This window comes from Marmota flaviventris, chromosome 15 (genome assembly GCF_047511675.1).
Source record: "Marmota flaviventris isolate mMarFla1 chromosome 15, mMarFla1.hap1, whole genome shotgun sequence".
Lineage (NCBI taxonomy): Eukaryota > Metazoa > Chordata > Mammalia > Rodentia > Sciuridae > Marmota > Marmota flaviventris.
Genome location: NC_092512.1, coordinates 71,336,792 through 71,355,869, shown reverse-complemented (window position 1 = coordinate 71,355,869; position 19,078 = coordinate 71,336,792). Strand labels below are relative to the sequence as shown.

Genomic DNA, 19,078 nt, shown 5'->3' with positions numbered 1-19,078 from the left:
GACACTAGTATGGCAATTTGTAAATCAATGGATGTGTAACTGATGTGATTCTGCAATCTGTGTATGGGGTGAAGGTGGGAGTTCATAACCCACTTGAATCAAAGTGTGGAATATGATATGTCAAGAAATTTGTAATGTTTTGAACAACCCACAATAAAAAATTAAAAAAAAAAAAAAGAAAAGAAAACTGAATAGGACCAGATACTGATTTTCAAGACCAGTTTCATTAGCATCAGAGTCTCCAGCAGAGCAGAGGAGTGGGCAAGAGAGCTCCAGTAATCACAGAGGTGTCAACAGTGCAAGATTCTGAGAGGAGACAAGGAAGACAACACCCCTCCAAGCCAACCAGAAGCTTTTCTTATCCAACCTACTACCCATAAACTCCCTGCTGCTTTTGGCAGCCTATTTGCAGAAGCCAGAATTAGACCAGGCAGATTGGCAAGGGTCAGATCCAGAGAATGGAGGAATTGAAATGTTAATTCGTTCAGAGCCCCTCCTCCACCCTTATCAAGAACCTGCCCCTGCTCCAACCTGTTGCTAAGGTAACCAGTCCCAGGAATTGTCCTTCCCTATGGGGAGTTGTAAAAGTTGCTAATTAACTCACCCTGGGCCCCCTTCCTGCCTGGATCACTCTTCCCAGGCCCCTCCAGCCCACCTGTTTCCCACCTTTTGGCCATCCCACCCAGCATTTCCAGCACCTAGTCTTAGCAGGGAGGACAGAGATAAGGGGGGAAGGGAGCAGGGTAACAAAGGAAGCCTAGGACATATTAAAAAAAAAAAAAAAGGCAAAACCCCTCACTTCCTGGGATACTAGGATACCAGCTATGGCCCGCTTCTCCCTCCTGGGAGAAGTCTACATTACTCCTTTCTAAATAAACCCTGCTTTATATGCTTGCCTCAGAGTGCTTCTCTAATGTTGTACTTCTACATGTGAGGGAGCAGATAACCAGCAGTATCACTGGGAGAGGGCATTCATTTGTGTCACAGCAGATGAAGCTGGGCTGTCCAAAGCATCTGTTGAAAATGCCTGGGAAAACATCTCCTTGCGTGCATTTGTTGGCCAGGTCCATCAATGACATATAAGTTGACCAGAGTTACTTTGTTTGACATTAATGTGCTGTACCTAAAGCTTTACCTTGCATGAATTTGTGTTTTGGTAAAAGCACAGACCTTGAACATTAACAGCTAGGAGGGATGGCGGACAAGTTACCATCTATTTTAAATACATTCAAAGTTAAAAGTTTTATTTCATTAATTCTCACATTCTTTATTGAGATCTGAGTATTCTGTCTGTTTCATTCATTGCTGTATTCTCACAGTTGAGAACACTATCAAGCATATAACAGCTATTAAATAAATATTCCTGAATGAAGACATGAATTATTAGGGATTCCTCTGTTTAAAACCCTGGTGAAATGAGAGACTGTCAATCAGCATTAATTCAATGAGAAAATAAATCAAAGCATGTACTTTGAATGATGAAAGGTATATTCATAGAAAAGATAAAGGGGGTAGGTAAATAGAAGATACAGCCCTTGATTGAAGAGAACAGGCACACATAAATGGTACAGGCACTATGCTGTCTCCATAAGTGTCCAGTTGGAATTTGTGATTAGAGAGGCCCAGGGACATAAGAGGAGCCAAGGTGTTTGGCCTCCCAAGAAGTCAAGAAGTTCAGAGGAATACCACCACCTCCCTGTCCCCAATATCTCTGAATACATAGGTAGGAGTTCAGCAGCCACTAATCTCAAGGGTATTTGGTAGAACCTGAAAATAAGACCATGCAAAGACATTTGTCTTTGCTAAGGATACTTATAAGGTTGATTTCAATTTGTTTGAAACTTTTATGTTTGTCTATCATGACAACAATTTTAAATAAAAATGCTAATATACATTACCTCAGCATTAGACCCCTTTTCTACCAATTTTATTATTGGAACTTTATTTCTGTCTTCTAGCCCAAAGCCATAACTGCCATCATTAGATTTAATCTGAAATGCAAAATAATAACATTATTGATGAAAAATTAAAATTAAAACAGAATAAAGGCATATGCATCACCACCAAAATGTTTATGCAGTCTTCTGCTACTGTCTAATCAAGAAGGCTTAACATATTAACTAACTTACCAAGAGTGACTTGGCTATAACATTTTCCACAACTTTTAAATCATGTTTCATAAGTCGATGTTTCATATTTGATCCTTCCATTTCCTCATCCGCAAAAAAACGGAAAAGTAGGGGCTCATCTTTGAATTCACTTTTTTCCAGGACTACACAAACAGAAAGATTTAAATTGTTTCAATTAATTAAAAAGTCAAATTTTCCACACCTGTAGACATTAGGTAAATAAAATATCTGCCCACAATCTCAACTTTATATTTCTAGGACAAATGACACAAATATCCCTCAGATTTTTTTTCTATTTCTTTATATAATTTCAAATCAATGTTTCCTCTAAATTGCTGTTACCTAAAGGATTATGGATTTTTAAAATAATTATTTTTCCAATGTTAGCTTCTTTTCTACTTAACCAAGTCTGTCATTGATCAGATTAAAATCCAAACTTAAGTAAAAGATTTTAATAAATCCTAACATGCAATGCAATGCAAACTTAGAAACCTGTGGTGTTCTCAACTCATAGTAAACATTTTATGTATGTTTTTAATATCTTGCACAATTATGGAAAATTCAAATAGGTGAAGGGTTGCCTTGCATATGTGAGCAAGTCCCATGTGTCACTTTTCTTCTAAGACTTCAAGCATAAACATGCTTTCTGGGTGAAATGTGATCTTTGTTTCCACATAGTTCTTTTCTGTTTAAAAGCAATATTCAGCCAGGTGTGGTGGAGCACACAGCTCAGGAGGCTGAGACAGGAGGATGGCCATCCTCAGCAAAAGTGAGGCTCTAAGCAACTCAATGAGACATTGTCTTTAAATAAAATACAAAATAGGGCTGGGGATGTGAAAGGAAAGCCAGGAACTAGGAGACAGATGAGCGAGAAATAAAAGATGGAGAGTAGGCAGAGATACAACAGATTGTTTATTTGTCAGAGCTGACAAATAAAGGCACATCTCTCCATAGGTGGAGAGAAGCAAAACAGGCTTGGGGTTCAGGACTTTTATGGGGCAGGCTCAGGGACCTGCCTAGTCCCAATGTAGCCATTAAGGGTGAGGTTGGTATCAGGGAGTGGTGAGCCTTTCTCAGAAATGCCCTTGGGCGGGAAAGTGAAATTTCTCTTAAAATGGTGGCTGTCATTTAAAATAGCCATCCAGATGCTATGTAAAGACCTTACAGATGTCGTTCAGTGGTTGAGTCCCCTGAGTTCAATCCCCGGTACAACCCCAAAATTGCAATGTTCTCCAATAATCTCATTTCTGCCAAGGTCAGTTTTCTCCCTTCTATCTGACCATTAACGTTTTCCCCCAAAGCCATGGACTGATGACATAAGGTTTATGTTTTGTTAGCCTTGTTTAAACAAAGTCTAAATACTAAAGAATTTGTACAGAATGAGATCCTGACATCTGTCAAAATGCTTTACATGAGAAATCTTCTGTATTTCTCACTCATTTATCCTTTGTACCTTGAAGTGTACTTCTTGGGCCAAGTTGATTCATAGAACTAGGAGCTAAAGGGAAGACAGTGGTCTCAGGGCACAGTAGAAAGAATTATGTTTTGTGATGGATCAGTCCAGGTCTGGAACTGATTCTGGGTGTGACAATGAGAAAATTACTTAAACATTCCACATTTCAGTTTCTCAGTCTGCAAAATGAGGGTAATAAAATCTTCACCATGTTGTATTAAACTAAAAGGAGGCGATCTACATAAATAACTTGGCAACTTGGTAAGCAATCCAAAAAGACCGCTATTTCATTTTATCATTTTTAAAGAGTTGACTAGATAGGGAGACTGTATTGATCTTTGAATGAAAGACTCACTGGCAACGTATCAACCATGACATAAAAGCAACACAAGCCAGGGTGAACAACAGAAATGATAACATATTTTAGATTAAATCTTGCCTAAATGAGCTAAGCAGAGTCGCAAAGCTCACATGAGGCTTCTGCTATAGCTGTTTTCATTCACCAAATAACCCATCAAAAGGAACAGGGGAAAGCATCAATATAGCCAGGCATGAGGCAAACTTGTTTCCCTTGTCAGTTATGGCTACTCTGTTGTAATACAATATTTTACAATAAATGTTTAGATGAATTTACTGCTTCCTGATGCTTTATGTTAAAATGAAGAATGAATCAAAACTTTGAGCATTTTCAACCTGATATTCTAGTTTAATTCCCTAAAATGTTATAATTTCTTCCATTAAATGGTTTGTTCTTCAGGGACTAGTGTTTCTCTTGAACAACCCACACAGTGATCTGTCTACACAGAGAAGAGACAGAAATCCCCAACTAACATGTGATAACCAAGGATGCTCTCAGAACTGCTAGGACTTTGGCTATATTTCCTTCATAAAGGTGTAACAACCTTCTGTAAATAACTGGCAAATAAATACAAGTGCTATGAAACATAGTTAGAAGCACAATACATTAATAATTGAAAGAAAAATGTTTCGAGTCCACAGATTCTAGAACCTAGTGTGAATAGAGAGGAAAAATCCAATTTTGTTTTGATAAATCCATTAACTTTATTTAAAAACTCTTGTTTGATGACTTTCAGCAAATCATCAAGTCATCAAACAAGAAAAAAATCAATCATTAATGGCCAAAAAGAAACATTTTCCCCAGAGATCTATAATTTAATTCCCTAAAGTGATTTTGAAAATACCCCCCCAAAATAACAATAAATATTCAGCCATATGTCATTTAATTAGTCTACTTTCCAGTATAATTTTTAAAAATATGAGTCTAATCTGAAACCAATTCAAAGAGGTACATGAGCAAACCAAAACTTCTAGCTCAAGCCATTGCTCTTCTGGAATTAGCATTGTCTAGAAAAATAAAAGTCATGGCAACTGGTAGATAACAGCAATTTGACACAGGAATGGCACCAGCAATGAAATGGATTGCAGATGTGGTGACTCAGCATGGACCCAGGGCAACACCCACACAGCCTTGCTGGTTCCTGTGGACATCACTAGAGTACTGAGATACTCCCAATGTCCTAAGAAGAACCAAAACAATGAAATACATCTGTAAGCTTCCAAGACAAAAATCCCTACCATGGTGCATAAATCCATTGTCACAGAGTCCAATGCCAAATATCATTGCCTCTTCTCTGGTACGGCAATCCCCCTGTTAACCAAAAAGTACTGTGTAAGTCAGAATCAACACAGGCTGTCCTGTATCTTATCACACTTCACACCCTTAGCACTATATTCAGGTAAAGTCATTCATATATTGCTGCATGCATTGTTTCCTAAGACAGAATGCATTCAACAGTTATTATATACATCCATTATTTCATAAGACAGAATGTATCCAACACTCATTTAATACAAAAACAGTTTCCTTTGACAATAAATAAAAATATTTAACATTTGCCGGGTAAAATTTTTATTAAATATGGAAATACATAAGTATATAATATTTGTTGCCTCTACACATAATCCCTGTTATTTCTTAGATACTGTATCATGTTTAAGGAACAGGAAAATAGCCTATAAAATGATGACACTCTAAATATAGGTAAGTAAAAACCATTTTGCATGATCTTGGCCAATCACTCTTCTCTTCTACCAAGGGGAACTCAGAATGCCGCAGTCTGGCTGGGCACAAATGCCGCAGTCTGGCTGGGCACACAATCACGAGCCACCACACAGCTTGTAGATTCAAACAGCAACTCTTTATTCCCGAACTCACACCAGCCGTCTACAATCACGTTCTGGGGAAATCCACGTTCTCTCCCAAATTCAAATCCACTGGGCTTCTATCTCCAAAATATACTGTCTGAATCCCCTGAGAACTCAAGGGGAACTCAGGCAGCAGGATACGCCCTATTCCCAGCAGGAATAATCTTAAACCTGGAACGCCCTAAACCCGACAGGAACACCCTAATCCGCCCTGGTCCTTGAGCAAGGTCACCTACATTCAATGTCACTGCAACATGGGGTACGCTGGCAAGGAAACTGTCATACCTACTTGGCTAATGGCTCCCAGCATTCTACCAAATGCACTTACTTTGGAGGCACTCTTAACGCAGCCTATTAATCTCTGGTGACTTGTAAGACCTCAAAGTGTTTGGTCAAGCCAGCAAATGCAAGCTTTTCTTTTCACTATCTAGCCAAAAGAAATAATCACATCAAGCAACTAAACTCAACAAAACAGCCTAAACAATGTCTTAATATGGTTTTGATTTGGAAAACACGATTCTACTGATAAACATCCATCTACCTCTATGAACACATATCTTTGTAGATATATAATCTTATATTTATATGTTTTACAGTTTAAGAAACTTTTTCTCACATATTGTCTTATTTTTTTTTCCCTAGCCTATTCTTTAGAACTTAGATCCTGGACCAATCCATTTTCTCTTCTTTATCGATTCTCTTTAATTTCTATTGTCAACACACTAATCTGACATTTGATTTTTCCTTGTACAAAGTATCAACTTTTTTCTGGATATTAACATATGCTATTATAGAACTCAACTTTTATCCACAGGAATTTCATGTTCCAAAATTTTACATTTATATCAAAAATTTTATTATGCTTTCAAGACCTTCCATATCCTAGTTTTACTGTCCCTCTCCAGATTCACATTACAAAGTTTAATACCCACAGCTCTCACGCTAGTCAGCTCAGCCTCCCTGTGTGGCCTGAATTCTCTGTCATTTTCCTCCTTGTGTTCACTCAGGTAATTGTTCATGCTTGCAATGCCATTTCCTTTACCCTCCATTCATTTAAATTCTACCCATCTTGTGTGAAGAACCCAGGGTAAGTTTCACCTCATGCTGTGACAACTGCAACCCTGTTACCTCCCAAAGCATTTTTTGAATCTGTAATTTCGGACTATGCATCAGACCTCCTTTAAAAATCTAGCTCCTTGATAATTATAATGCATTCAATTCAAAAGATTTTTTTCTGCATATTATGCCAAGTGCTAGAGATCAAATGTTAAAATATTCAAACATAAAAAATTTCCTTGCCTTCTAGTCATTTGAATCTACTGAAGAATTTGGTCACTTAGAATGTGGCACATAGTAAGGACTCTTATTCAATTATAATTAATATTCCTCATCAGGCAGATATACCCAGGGAACAAAGATACAGAAGAAACCCCTGAGCCCATGTCAGAGAACCCAGAAAGGCTTCCCAGGGGAGACAATGCTGGAATAATTAGCCCAGTTTCCAACAGCGCTTAAGGCAGAAACCATGCCTGCTTCCAGTTTTGTTGGTTTATTGTATTTTAATCATGAAAGCACTTGTTTAAATGTTAAGTTTACAGTAAGAGCTTGTTTAATACTCACTGACATTTGATTGTTTTATTTGATAAATTATTCAAAAGTTACACAGGCCAGACAAATATTATATGGAACAGTGTAAAAAATATGATCTGAAATGTTTTGGCTTCCCTATGCCTTTTAAAAATCCTACTGGTGTCACATAGATGTATGAGCATTAAAGAAAGGTACAACAAAATCTGCCTGAGTTTGATGAAACAAGGCATTATTTAATCATAAAATAGGAGTGATGCATACAGACAACACAACTTGCACCAAATGAAATAATGTATTATAAGTACACCAATGCCTTTGTCCAGTAAGGTGTTGACTTCATGGAATAAGATGCTTTATTATATACTAGAAGCAACACAGCAGCAAGCAAGAAGAGTATTAGACAAAAACAATAGTCAGTCATCCAAAATGATATCATCCAGGATATTGAAGAAAACTACAAGATCTAGACTACATTCCAAACAACACATTTACAACCTTATTGAAATCAGCTCTTCATTCTGTTCTGCAGAGCTGTCCAAATCAATCCAGTCAATACTGGCCAATACTGGAAATGAAGTCTTACCATTTGAGAATCTTGGTAGAAAGAGACCTTTATTTTATTAAAATCTCTTCTTCATATAAGTTTTAAAAGTTTAACTTGTTCTCTTTTCATTTCATTAGTGTGCATTTATCTTCCAAGATAGCCCATAATATTCTAGTTGGAAGTTAATCAGTGAGTTAAGTATGTCTTATCCTTGAATTTGGATAAGATTTACAATATCAGAATCATAAAGCTTAATGATAGTTCAAAGATGCCAGGTACAGCTATCCCAGTATGTAGTAATCAGTTATAAAAACTATAATCCAGAGAGCTGGAATGACTTGCTCAAATTTGCACTAGTTATTAGCAGAGCATGCATCAATGAACAGGTTTTCTTAAGAGCCAAGTACAGTGCAATTTCTACAATTTCTAATATACACTACTACAGGCATTGTCAAAACAGACCACTATGAAAAACTTAAGGAAAAATGTAAGTTTGTCTTGGTCCAGTTTTCAAGTAACTTACTGTATTATTCTAATGCATAACACTGGAAAGTAAAAGAGAAAAAAAAAGTTGATAGATGACTTCCTAAGTTAGAACTTTAAATATTTAATCAGTACCAGTTTTTGCTTCAAATGAATTTCCTTCAATTTTCTCATTTAAGCAACATATTCTATGCGTTCACGTGAATTTTATAGTAGCAAAATTAATGTAAAATTCTAACTCTATATACTGAATAAAGAATTGATTCCAGTGATGTTCGATGATCATACTGTTATAAGAGGCAAAACCACTGGATACAGAAATTAGGGTTTTATCTGAAAGTAATCGTTCAGTCTCATCTAAAATATTAACATTTAAATGTAAAAGTCTGGGTGTCATTAAAAAAATAAGTAGTCCTGAAGAGTCTAAAAAAATATTAAACAGCTGGGGATATACGTCAGCTGGTAGAGTGCTTGCTTTGCATGCACAAAGCCCTGGGTCCAATCCCCAGCACAGAAAAAAATAAAATAAAAATAAAAATAATATTAAACAATAAAAATCTCAAATTACATGTGCAGAGATGAAGTGAATAGGGTTTAAATATTAATAATGAAACAAAAATAAATACTTTATGATGAAATACCAAATATTATCATCTACTTGTAACAAAGACAGAGACTTTCTTTAAAAACAAGAGTAAATCTGCTCATAAAATTGACTCGAATATCTAAGTGTAATAACAACATTTTGGATAAGCACTATCTTCCCTCCTAGATAATACTTCAGTTAAAAGGGTATCAGTTCTTTTAGCCTTTTTTTTAATCAGTGGAATATTTTCATTCACTTATTAACTGACCTAGTATGAGAAAATATCTAAATAAGTATTATATTTGAATCTTTTATGATGTGCTAGATGCTTTAATTTGTTTTACACTTAGAAGCAAATCATTTTCTCAATACAAGCTGTCAGCATCCAATTCTTGAGAAGCAGAGAAACAATAACAATAATAAAATCTGTACTTTGCTATTTAAAATATACACAGACATATTAAAACTCACATTACCAAAGCACAATTGTTATCTAATAGAGAAAAAGGCATAGGGAAACTAGAATCATTTGCAAGGACTAATAAAAAGATACTTTAAAACAAACTAGTAAAAAAACATGCAAGAAAATTGTAGCAAGAATTTGATGATGCTCAAATTATGCTTAGTGTTTTTTGATCGATCTCAGCTGATATTTTTAAGATACAACATCATACTTTTAGACAAGACAACATAAAAGTTAAGTTTAAGGATTCTGAATTCAGAATATCTAAGTTCAAATTCTAACTTTGCTTCCTATTAGTGATATGATCACGGAAAAGATACTTCACTGTACCTCATCAGTAGGCATACATTAATTTTTTTAAAAGTACCTAAGTCACATGCTCAAAGTATAGAGCAGTAGTAAATGAAACTCAGCAACTTGTGTATTTACCTGTGCAATTAACCAGTCTATCAATTTGTTGGCCATGACAACAGATTTGTAGGTCCTTAAATGGTAATCTTTATCTCTACAAAGGAAAAAGAAACCATTCACATTTACATTGAGTAAATAATAAGTGAGCACAAGGAAATATTTTTCATTTGGTGTCAGTGTACAACACAAAAGTTTACCAATGTAATGAGAATCAATTGCCCATATTATGCACAAATGTACATGTTTGCAAAGCATGTACAATGCCTGAAAAAAAATCCTTCATCATCTCATTCAAGGGGAAGAGAGACGGATTATGACACTGAAGCAGAACATCTTCTTATATACACATAGGCTACTAATGTTTTAATATCTAGTAATAATTTAGCTGGAAGTTATAACACCTTATAAATAAAGAAAAAATAAAACAGAACTTCTTCCTTTAAGTCACAGTAGGTTCTACTAAAAATTTCCTTAAAATGTGGAGAAGAAAGCAACACCCATTATTCCCACTTCTGTATTCTCCAAGAAGGAAGGGTTTGTATTACAAGACTATCCACAGGGCTCTCTGGTCCTGAAAACCCTGCAGGCCTGCCCTGAAGTAGACACCATGAGAACTTGTCACCTCTTCTGCCTGATCAGAGCACAGACACAGTGACACCAAAATTCCAGGGAAAAAGCAGCCCAATGGGCTCTCCACATCAGTTCAGTAGATTTCCCAGAACTGAGGGAAAAAAAATCACTCAAAGTTCAGTTAGATACTAACAAAGTCTCATGATCAGGCCCAAGGGCAGAAATCTATAATTCATTCATTTTGCAGGCCTGAATCAAAAGGGAATGAGGAAATCATGGTCCTTTCAAAATGTCAAAAAAAAAAAAAAATGCAAACTGCAAAAGCTTAAAGTGTCTACTAATTACTAGCTCTATTCACTGTTTAGCCTCTGTCAGTAATTTACAATTAATATTTCCATCTTTTTACCCACTTGCATTAAAAAGCTCCCAGATACAGTTGAATTTATGAGATTTCAATATAAATAAACTAGGTCAGCCAGTAATCAACAGCAGCTTTTTCTTTTTTTAATCTTTTAAATCCACTTCCAAGTTTCTGATACCTTACTACCCATTTCATCTGGGTTTCCATAAGCATCAATAAGAAATAAAAGGGACAGTCTGTTATACAACACATGTAGACTTATGGTTAATATACCCATTTTTTCTCTGTGTAAGTTGAAGTCATACATATTAAAAGTATGACGAACATACATTCCCTCTGTATTATGGGTTTTGGTCCATTCAATTTTCCTTTGACAACTCATAAACAATTACCATTTCTAGCAGGAGAACAATTCTTTCTTATCAAGTCTTAGAGAATGTAGCCTTTTGGATAAGAAATCCCATATGGTTAAAATATATTTTCAGAACGTATTTCACACATATAAGATCAACATGCACACAGGTGACATGCCAAATTAAACCATTCCTATTTTCTACTTACTGAGCAGAAAAAAAAAATTAATTACCCAATTGCTATTAAGTACTAAGTATTAAGTTATTCAAAATATTTGAAGGGTATCCATAACAGGATCATGGAATAAAGTCAATAAATATTCATTCTTTTCATTTCTTTCTACTTTGTGAAGCCTGTTTGTAAAAGTGCACATAACATTTCCGTAATAAAGGATAAGATCCTGAGTTCTCCTGTAGGACCTGCATGCAGTGTGATTATGCAGTGTGAAAGGACACTCCACACACTTAAGACACAGCCTTCTGCAATCTCTCTTTCCTTCTCTCTCTTTTAGTTTTGCATTTCTTGGAATTGAAAATCAGAATGAAAAAATAGAAACACTGCACACATAAAACATTTGGATCCTGCAGCCAAGAATGAAAAGCATCTTTATTCATTTCAGAAATGGAGCACGCATTTCTGTTCTGAAAATATGATTTAGCTATTAAACTCCAAATAACATCTAGCCATCTAAAATAAATTTAACGTTCTATCAGTTAATGTATATTACCAAGCTTCAACAATATTCCTCACTATCTAATCTATTAGTAATCTTAATATAAAACTCTAGATCTTTGGCGAAGGCAAAAACAAAACTAATCCTAATTCCTCCTAAAAAAGAAGTCATATCTCTTCAGTAACAAAAACATATGAGAATAAAATTGAAAAGTCATATTTGGTAACTTCAAAGAAATTTTAAATTTTCAAATATAAAACTTATTATTAAGACTATTAGAAGGAACTACCATAAGATAAACTATATATCTATAGTTTATATATATATATATATATATATATGTATATAATTATTTATATATAATATATCATTATTTATATATAATATATCATAATGATAAATTATACAATGTAATTAAAAGGGTTAAAATACAAGTAATCATAATGTTAAATATTCAGAGTTTATGGTATTTCCAAATTCTCCCCAGTTAACTATTATTTATTAATATTAACTGGGTGTGGATTATTCCATTTTCAAGTCTATAATTTACCATGTAATAAAAGCAAAATAACTTTGGAAGTCACAATAAAAAAAGTGAAAGACACGGTATAGAGTCGCAGAAAATTGAGGGATACTTTAAGATAAATAATTACTTAAAATACTAAATAAAGTAAAATTTCCACTTTCAGAAGAAGACAAAATAACCCAAGTTCTAACATGCAATATAAATATTTCTATTTAAGATTCCTGGAACATAGAAACCAGACTCACCTTATCACTGGGGTAAACAGACTATGAAGACGACAATACAATCTTACGCCCTGTGCAAAATAAAGAAATGTTAAAAGCAAGGGAGATGCCTCAAGAGACATGTCAATGCCATATTGAAAGAACAAGCAAATTCACTGTCAATATCCTGCAATCATTACACCAATTTCAACCAGTGTAAAAATCATCCCAATGTTATGATAAATCCAAACATAATATTTTAAATCATTAATAATAGGAATTCAATTGTGCTATGAATTTATCATATACATGATATGCTCTACAAATACTTTTTGAAATTATTTTCCTTAAAGTATAAAATTTTTAAGACATAATTTCGATTGAAAGTAAATCTATATAGTAAATAAATCTGGAAGATGTGTTTACTATATGTCAATAAACATTGTGTCAAGTATAAAATTAAAACTGGCATTATATTTATTTTTATACCTATATTTCCTGAATTTATTCAAGTATAATTACTATGTTGCTACATGTAAAAACAATTTTCAATAGTATGAAAACTATTCATGCTTCTGAATGAGGCAATAGCACTTTTTTTTTAACGAGGTAAGAGAACAAAGATATGATCTAACAACAGAATTTTTAAATTATAAAAAGAAATAAAGAGGCTTGTTTGTGTATGTAATTTTAAATTTTCTATGATAGTAGAAATTTTTAAGTCTCTCAATAGCTTTTTGTCTTTCTCAAGCATGATAACATGAATTGTGCTACTGAAGGGGTTGTGGCAAAGAGCATTACCTTTGAAATCACATCCTGCATCTCATTTCTTGGATAAAACGTACCATCGTCATACCGAAATCTATATAACATCTGCTCTGGCTTGAATTGATGTTTATCAGTAACTAAGAACATATAGGAACAATATATTAAAATGGTGACAATCTAAAAGGTGGCAGAAAAAAATATATATTCTCAAAACACATATTCCAAAATAGAGAAACTTTGATAAAAACTAATACACATGTATGTATAAATATATAGAGTATATTTATGTGAATATAGATAAACAAGCCTATGTTTTACATTTCTTCACAATAATACAAAACTGAACACAGAGTGACTTTCAAAGAGCAGATACTCATATTCAGAATTATGACTCGATTCTCAGTCTTGGACATGAATGTTAGCATTTATCTGTCTTATCACACTCTGATAAGGCCAAGACCACACATACACCAATCTTGATCATTTATCTTGTATTCAGACCTCCAGAGTAGATTAAATAATTTCAATATGTTGCTGATTCAAAAAATTTAAGTTTTTACACTGAGAAATGCTTTTCTCACCAGTCACTTAAAATATTCTGTCTCAGTAGAAAATGAATGTGGTCTCCCTTCATTACCATCCTCAGGATAAGATTGTCGTATTCCTAAAATCTCCTGTTCCCAAGACCTGATGGTTTCACTGGCAAATTCTAACAAATATCTAAAGAATTAATGCAAATTATTCTCAAACTCTTCCAAAACATTGAATAGAAGAGAATATTTCCAAACTCATTTTACAAGAACAGACAAGGACACTGTAAGCAAATAAAATTATAAGCCACATTCTCAATGAACATAAACACAAAATTCCTCAAACTCTATCAAATCAAATTCAACAGGACATCAAGAATCATATGCTACCAATGAACCATCCAAAGAGAACTTAAGAAAACAATTATATTTATAACAGTATCCAAAAAATCAAGCACAATACTTGGGAAGATGAAGGAGATGAAAAGATCTGTATACTAAAAACTAGAAAACATGGATGAAAGAAATTGAAGACACCAATAAGTGCAAAGACACTGTATTCATAAATAGAAAAAATTATTTTAAATTCCACATTACCCAAAGAAACCTATGGTTTAACTATAACCCCTATTTAAAACTCCAAGGGTATATTTCATGGACATTAAAAAAAAAAAAAAATCTACAGAATCACAAAAGACCCTGAGCAGCAAAAAAGAACAAAGCTGGATGTATCGCATTACCTGACCTCAAAACAAACTACAAAGCTACAGTAATCAAAAAATATCAAAGCACTGACATAAAAAGAGACAAAAAAAATCAATGGAATGAAATAAGATCTCAGAAAGAATCCTAAATATCTATAGTCAATTTATCTTCAAAAAAGTTACCAGGAATGCACAATAGGAAAAGACAGAGTAATGCCTTGAATTTTGAGAAAATGTCTGGGGGTAAAATGACCTGACTATGAGAACTGTAATCTGATCAGTTTGAATGGGCTGACTGGGAGTTAACTATAGGCAGGTAGGGCATGGCTGAAGCAGGTGGGTCACTGGGGCCATGCCCTGGAGGAGTTCTTCTCCTCGGCCCCTTCCCTCTTTCTCTGCTTTCTGACCTGGTCAGGAGAGAAGTAGTTTCCCTCCATCACACCCTTCTGCCATGATGGGCTGTCTCACCTTGGGCCCAGAGCAACAGAGCTGGCCATAAGAACGCTGAACCATGAACCCCCCAAAACTATTCCTCTCTAAGTTGTTCTGGTCAGGCAATTTTGGTCACAGTAGTGAAAAACTGACTGAAACAAATTCTCTTTAAAAAGTTGTACTAGAAAAATTGTATATCTGCAAGCAGAAGAGTGAAAATGGACCCTTATTTCACACTATACACAAAACCAACTGAAAATGGATTAAAGATTTAAAGACCTGAAGCTGTAAAACTACCAGTAAAAAGATAAGTAATGAATGTAATACCAAAAGTGCATGCAATAAAAGCAAAAATCAATTAATGGGATTACATTAAACTAAAAAGCTTCTGCATAGCAAGTAAAATAATTAACAAAATGCAAAGGCAATATACGGAATGGGAAAAAAATATTTGCAAACTGCATATTCGATTAGTAGGCTAAATTCCAAGATATATTAAGGAACTCAACACCACACTACAAATACCCCATTGAAATATAGGAAAAGGATCTAAATAGGTAATTCTCAAAAGAAGAAATTCAGATAGCTAACAGATGCATGAAAAGGTGCTCAACATCTCCAGTCATCAGGGAGATGTAAATCGAAGCCACAATGATATCACCTCACATCTCTTAGGATGGCAAATATCAAAAAGACAAAATAAAAGTGTAGAGGAGGACTTGCAGAAAAGGGAACTATAGTACATTGTTAGTAAGAGTGTAAGTTAGTATAGCCATTATGGAAAACAGTAGGGAGGATCCTTCAGAAATTAAAAATAGAATCATGATGATCCTGCAATCTTACTTCTGGAAATATATCCAAAAGAACTGAAATCAGTATGCAAACAGATATCTGCATACCCATGTTCATTGAAGCATTACTCAGAACAGTCAAGATATGTAATCAACCTAAGTGTCCATCAATGGATAAACAGAGAAAATGTGACATAATGTATTATACACTTGAAAATTGCTTAGGGAATAGATGTTAAATGCTACCATCACAAAAAAAAAAATAATAACTATGTGAGGGAATGGATATGTTCATTAACTAGATTGGTGATCATTTCATACTGTGTGTGTATATATATAAAAATATCATGTTGTACACCATAATTACATATAACTTTTATTTGCCAATTACACCTCAGTAAAGAATCCCATTAAATATTCCCATTAAGTTTTCTCTTTTCCAGGCTGCTATTTTATAGACACCAAAATTTTAAAAATCACTGTTTTAGAAAGTAAAACCTTAAAATAAGTTCAAAGGTTTATATTTAAATATTTTCATTATGAGGAATACAACATTTGCAAAAGAAATAATGTGCTACAATAAGCTATACTTTCAGGATGAGATAGAAGACTTTGGCTTTCTGCTAGAAACACTGAAAGAGGACAAAAAACTGTCAGAATTAATTCTCATTAACTACATTTGGTGAAACCAGTAGAATATTAAAACATAAGTTAGTAAACACACGCAGTGCACATGCATATGGGCACACATACACACTTTTATCCAGCCCACCAAAGTTTGTGGCATGCAGCAATAAAACTGAACCAAGATTGTTGCCACCCTCCAAACAACAATACAGCCTTTGGAATCTTTTTTCCTAGGATAAGCTATAAAGAAAAAGACACATATGGAAAAATTAAAAATTAAGAGAAATATTTTGAAATTTTATACTCTATTTCAAGATGGGTCATTTATTTCTCCTATGTCATCTAATCTCATTTTTGCCCCTTAATATTCATTGAAATCAATTATTCTCTAGATATTCCAAACCTCAAGGAAACATTGGGCCCAAATGTCTCTTGCCACAATAAAACAAGTGGTAGCTGAACTCATTGTTAAAGGGGGCTTCATCTGTAATGCAAATGCTTGTGACCCCGATAGTTCCAGCCCTGGACCACTCTGCCAATCTTAGCCACTGCCTTGGAAAAACACATTCAAATCCACTGCCCCAAATTATCTAGCAGGAAAAATTTATTAACTAAAAAAGAGTTTAGGCCATCTTGTTTAATGCAATCTTTACAACAATTTTCTGAGAGAACTAGAGAGATACAAGGAGGTAGAGGAAAGTGGGGGAGGAGGACCTCTGATTTGTAGCATATGCTAATTTCTGGGATATAAACAGTCTCATTCTGGGCAATTTCAAGCTACCAACTTACAGTTACTAACACATAGTTAATTATGAGTGTCCCACTGTTACAGCACATTTCCACCACACAAAAATAATAACTTCAAAAATAAATACCCTCAAGAATATAGGTAACAATAAAATGAAGTGAAATAATTAGGAAGTGTTTAACTTTCAAGAATGCATCACCTTTACTTATAATATAACTTGTGTAAATGTTTATTTAGTTTTAACATTAATAATAATTGTTCTTAACAACCAACCAGCTTGCAAAATATTTTTAATTTAATTATCAGCTCTCAGGAGCTTGTATAAGCCAACTTTAGCACACTAAAGGATTTAACAAATGGATCTCTGAATTCTCACATAAGAATTTTACTATAAATTCTAGAGTCAAATAAGATGAATATTAACAGCATACCATGGAAAAAGCATATGCTACCTGAAAACAAGAACTCCCGTTCTAGCAAGGTATTGCTGCTGATGATATTCTCAACAATATTTGCAAAGGGAATAATAGCAATAACAGTCAATTTTTTTTTAACTTGCTCTCTTATAACAGATGGTTCATTCAACTTTATTTTAGGGATTCTATTTTCACTAAAATGCAGCTGGAACTACATACAAATGAATCTACCACATTTGCCTCATAACTTCCATCTAATAGAAGTTCTCTATTAATGTAAAATTGCTTCATATGTTCTTTTACCCCCAGTTTGCGGTAATCAGAGGCTTTAAAAAAATTTTCTCATGACAAAAATTCAGAATACCAAATGCGACATTACAACTGGTCAAATCCTGATAATAGTAAAAGCCCTGGCCACTAAAATCGAATTTTAACCAATGTTGCCTGTCATGTATGAGGCCCTGGGTTCAATCTCTAGCATGCATAGATAGATAGATAGATATTAGATAGATAGATAGATAGATAGATAGATAGATAGATAGATAGATAATCTATTTATTTTTAAAACATAGTACTGGACTGGGGATGTGGCTCAGCGGTAGAGCACTCTCCTAGCACATCCAAAACCCTGGGTTCAATCCTCACTACCACATAAAAACTAAATAAAATAAAGGCATTTTGTCCAACTACAACTAAAAAATAAAAACAAACAAACAACACACACAAAAAAACAGTACTATCTCTCTTCAAGAATTAATCATATTATAGATACCATTGCAGTTCTCATAGTTTAGATACTTGAAGGGTTCTTGCATATGAAATTTCAAAATTAATTTTTATTCAAAATGATTTGATTTCAAAATGTATTATTTAAGAAAGTGGTGCCTGGGGTTGGAGGGATAATTTGATCAAGACTAAAATTTGTTCTAACTGTATTTTGTATTAACTTGTAATTAATTTACAACCTAAATAAACTGTAACAAATGGAACATACTCCAGTTAGAACTTGCCATCTCTTACTCCATAATCCCACAGCACCTACCCATATCATAACTCCTGCCTACGTGGTGGCTGTTCATTTTATGGTTAACAATGGTTTCACCATAAACCCACACTTCATAAACCCACATCACCATCAACCCACACTCACTATTCTACACACATTAGGTATTGAAAATGCTGAGGAAAATGATTAGTTTCCTATAATGTAGAAAATTATAAACTAAACTCATCGGTGGGATTAAGAGACAGGCAATTTGTAAATATATAAGTTAAATAAGTAATTAAATTTTAATAAAATAATCACCATGGTGGATGATTCCATTTTCTAATAATGCTTGTCCCAAGTGAACACCTTCTTCCGGTCTATGAATCTCTCCAATTTCCAACAACCACGACACAAATTCACTGCAACAGAAAGCCAATAATAAAAGTAGAACAGTTCATTTCCTCCCCCATACCCGTCCCGGAAATCTATCTGTACCATGCAG

At 34.2% G+C, this 19,078-nt stretch overlaps 1 protein-coding gene across 1 annotated transcript in view; it reads right to left on the bottom strand.

Annotated features, from left to right (window-relative positions):
- The window catches only part of Prex2 (phosphatidylinositol-3,4,5-trisphosphate dependent Rac exchange factor 2), a 284,195-nt gene that overhangs the window by 148,382 nt on the left and 116,735 nt on the right, over positions 1-19,078 (bottom strand). The window contains exons 11-17 of the mRNA XM_071602347.1: positions 18,895-18,995; positions 13,374-13,477; positions 12,615-12,664; positions 9,904-9,979; positions 5,179-5,251; positions 2,130-2,272; positions 1,899-1,991 (exon numbers count right to left, since the gene is read on the bottom strand). Coding sequence (XP_071458448.1) covers positions 1,899-1,991; positions 2,130-2,272; positions 5,179-5,251; positions 9,904-9,979; positions 12,615-12,664; positions 13,374-13,477; positions 18,895-18,995 — 640 coding nt within the window. The remainder of the gene's footprint in view (positions 1-1,898; positions 1,992-2,129; positions 2,273-5,178; positions 5,252-9,903; positions 9,980-12,614; positions 12,665-13,373; positions 13,478-18,894; positions 18,996-19,078) is intronic.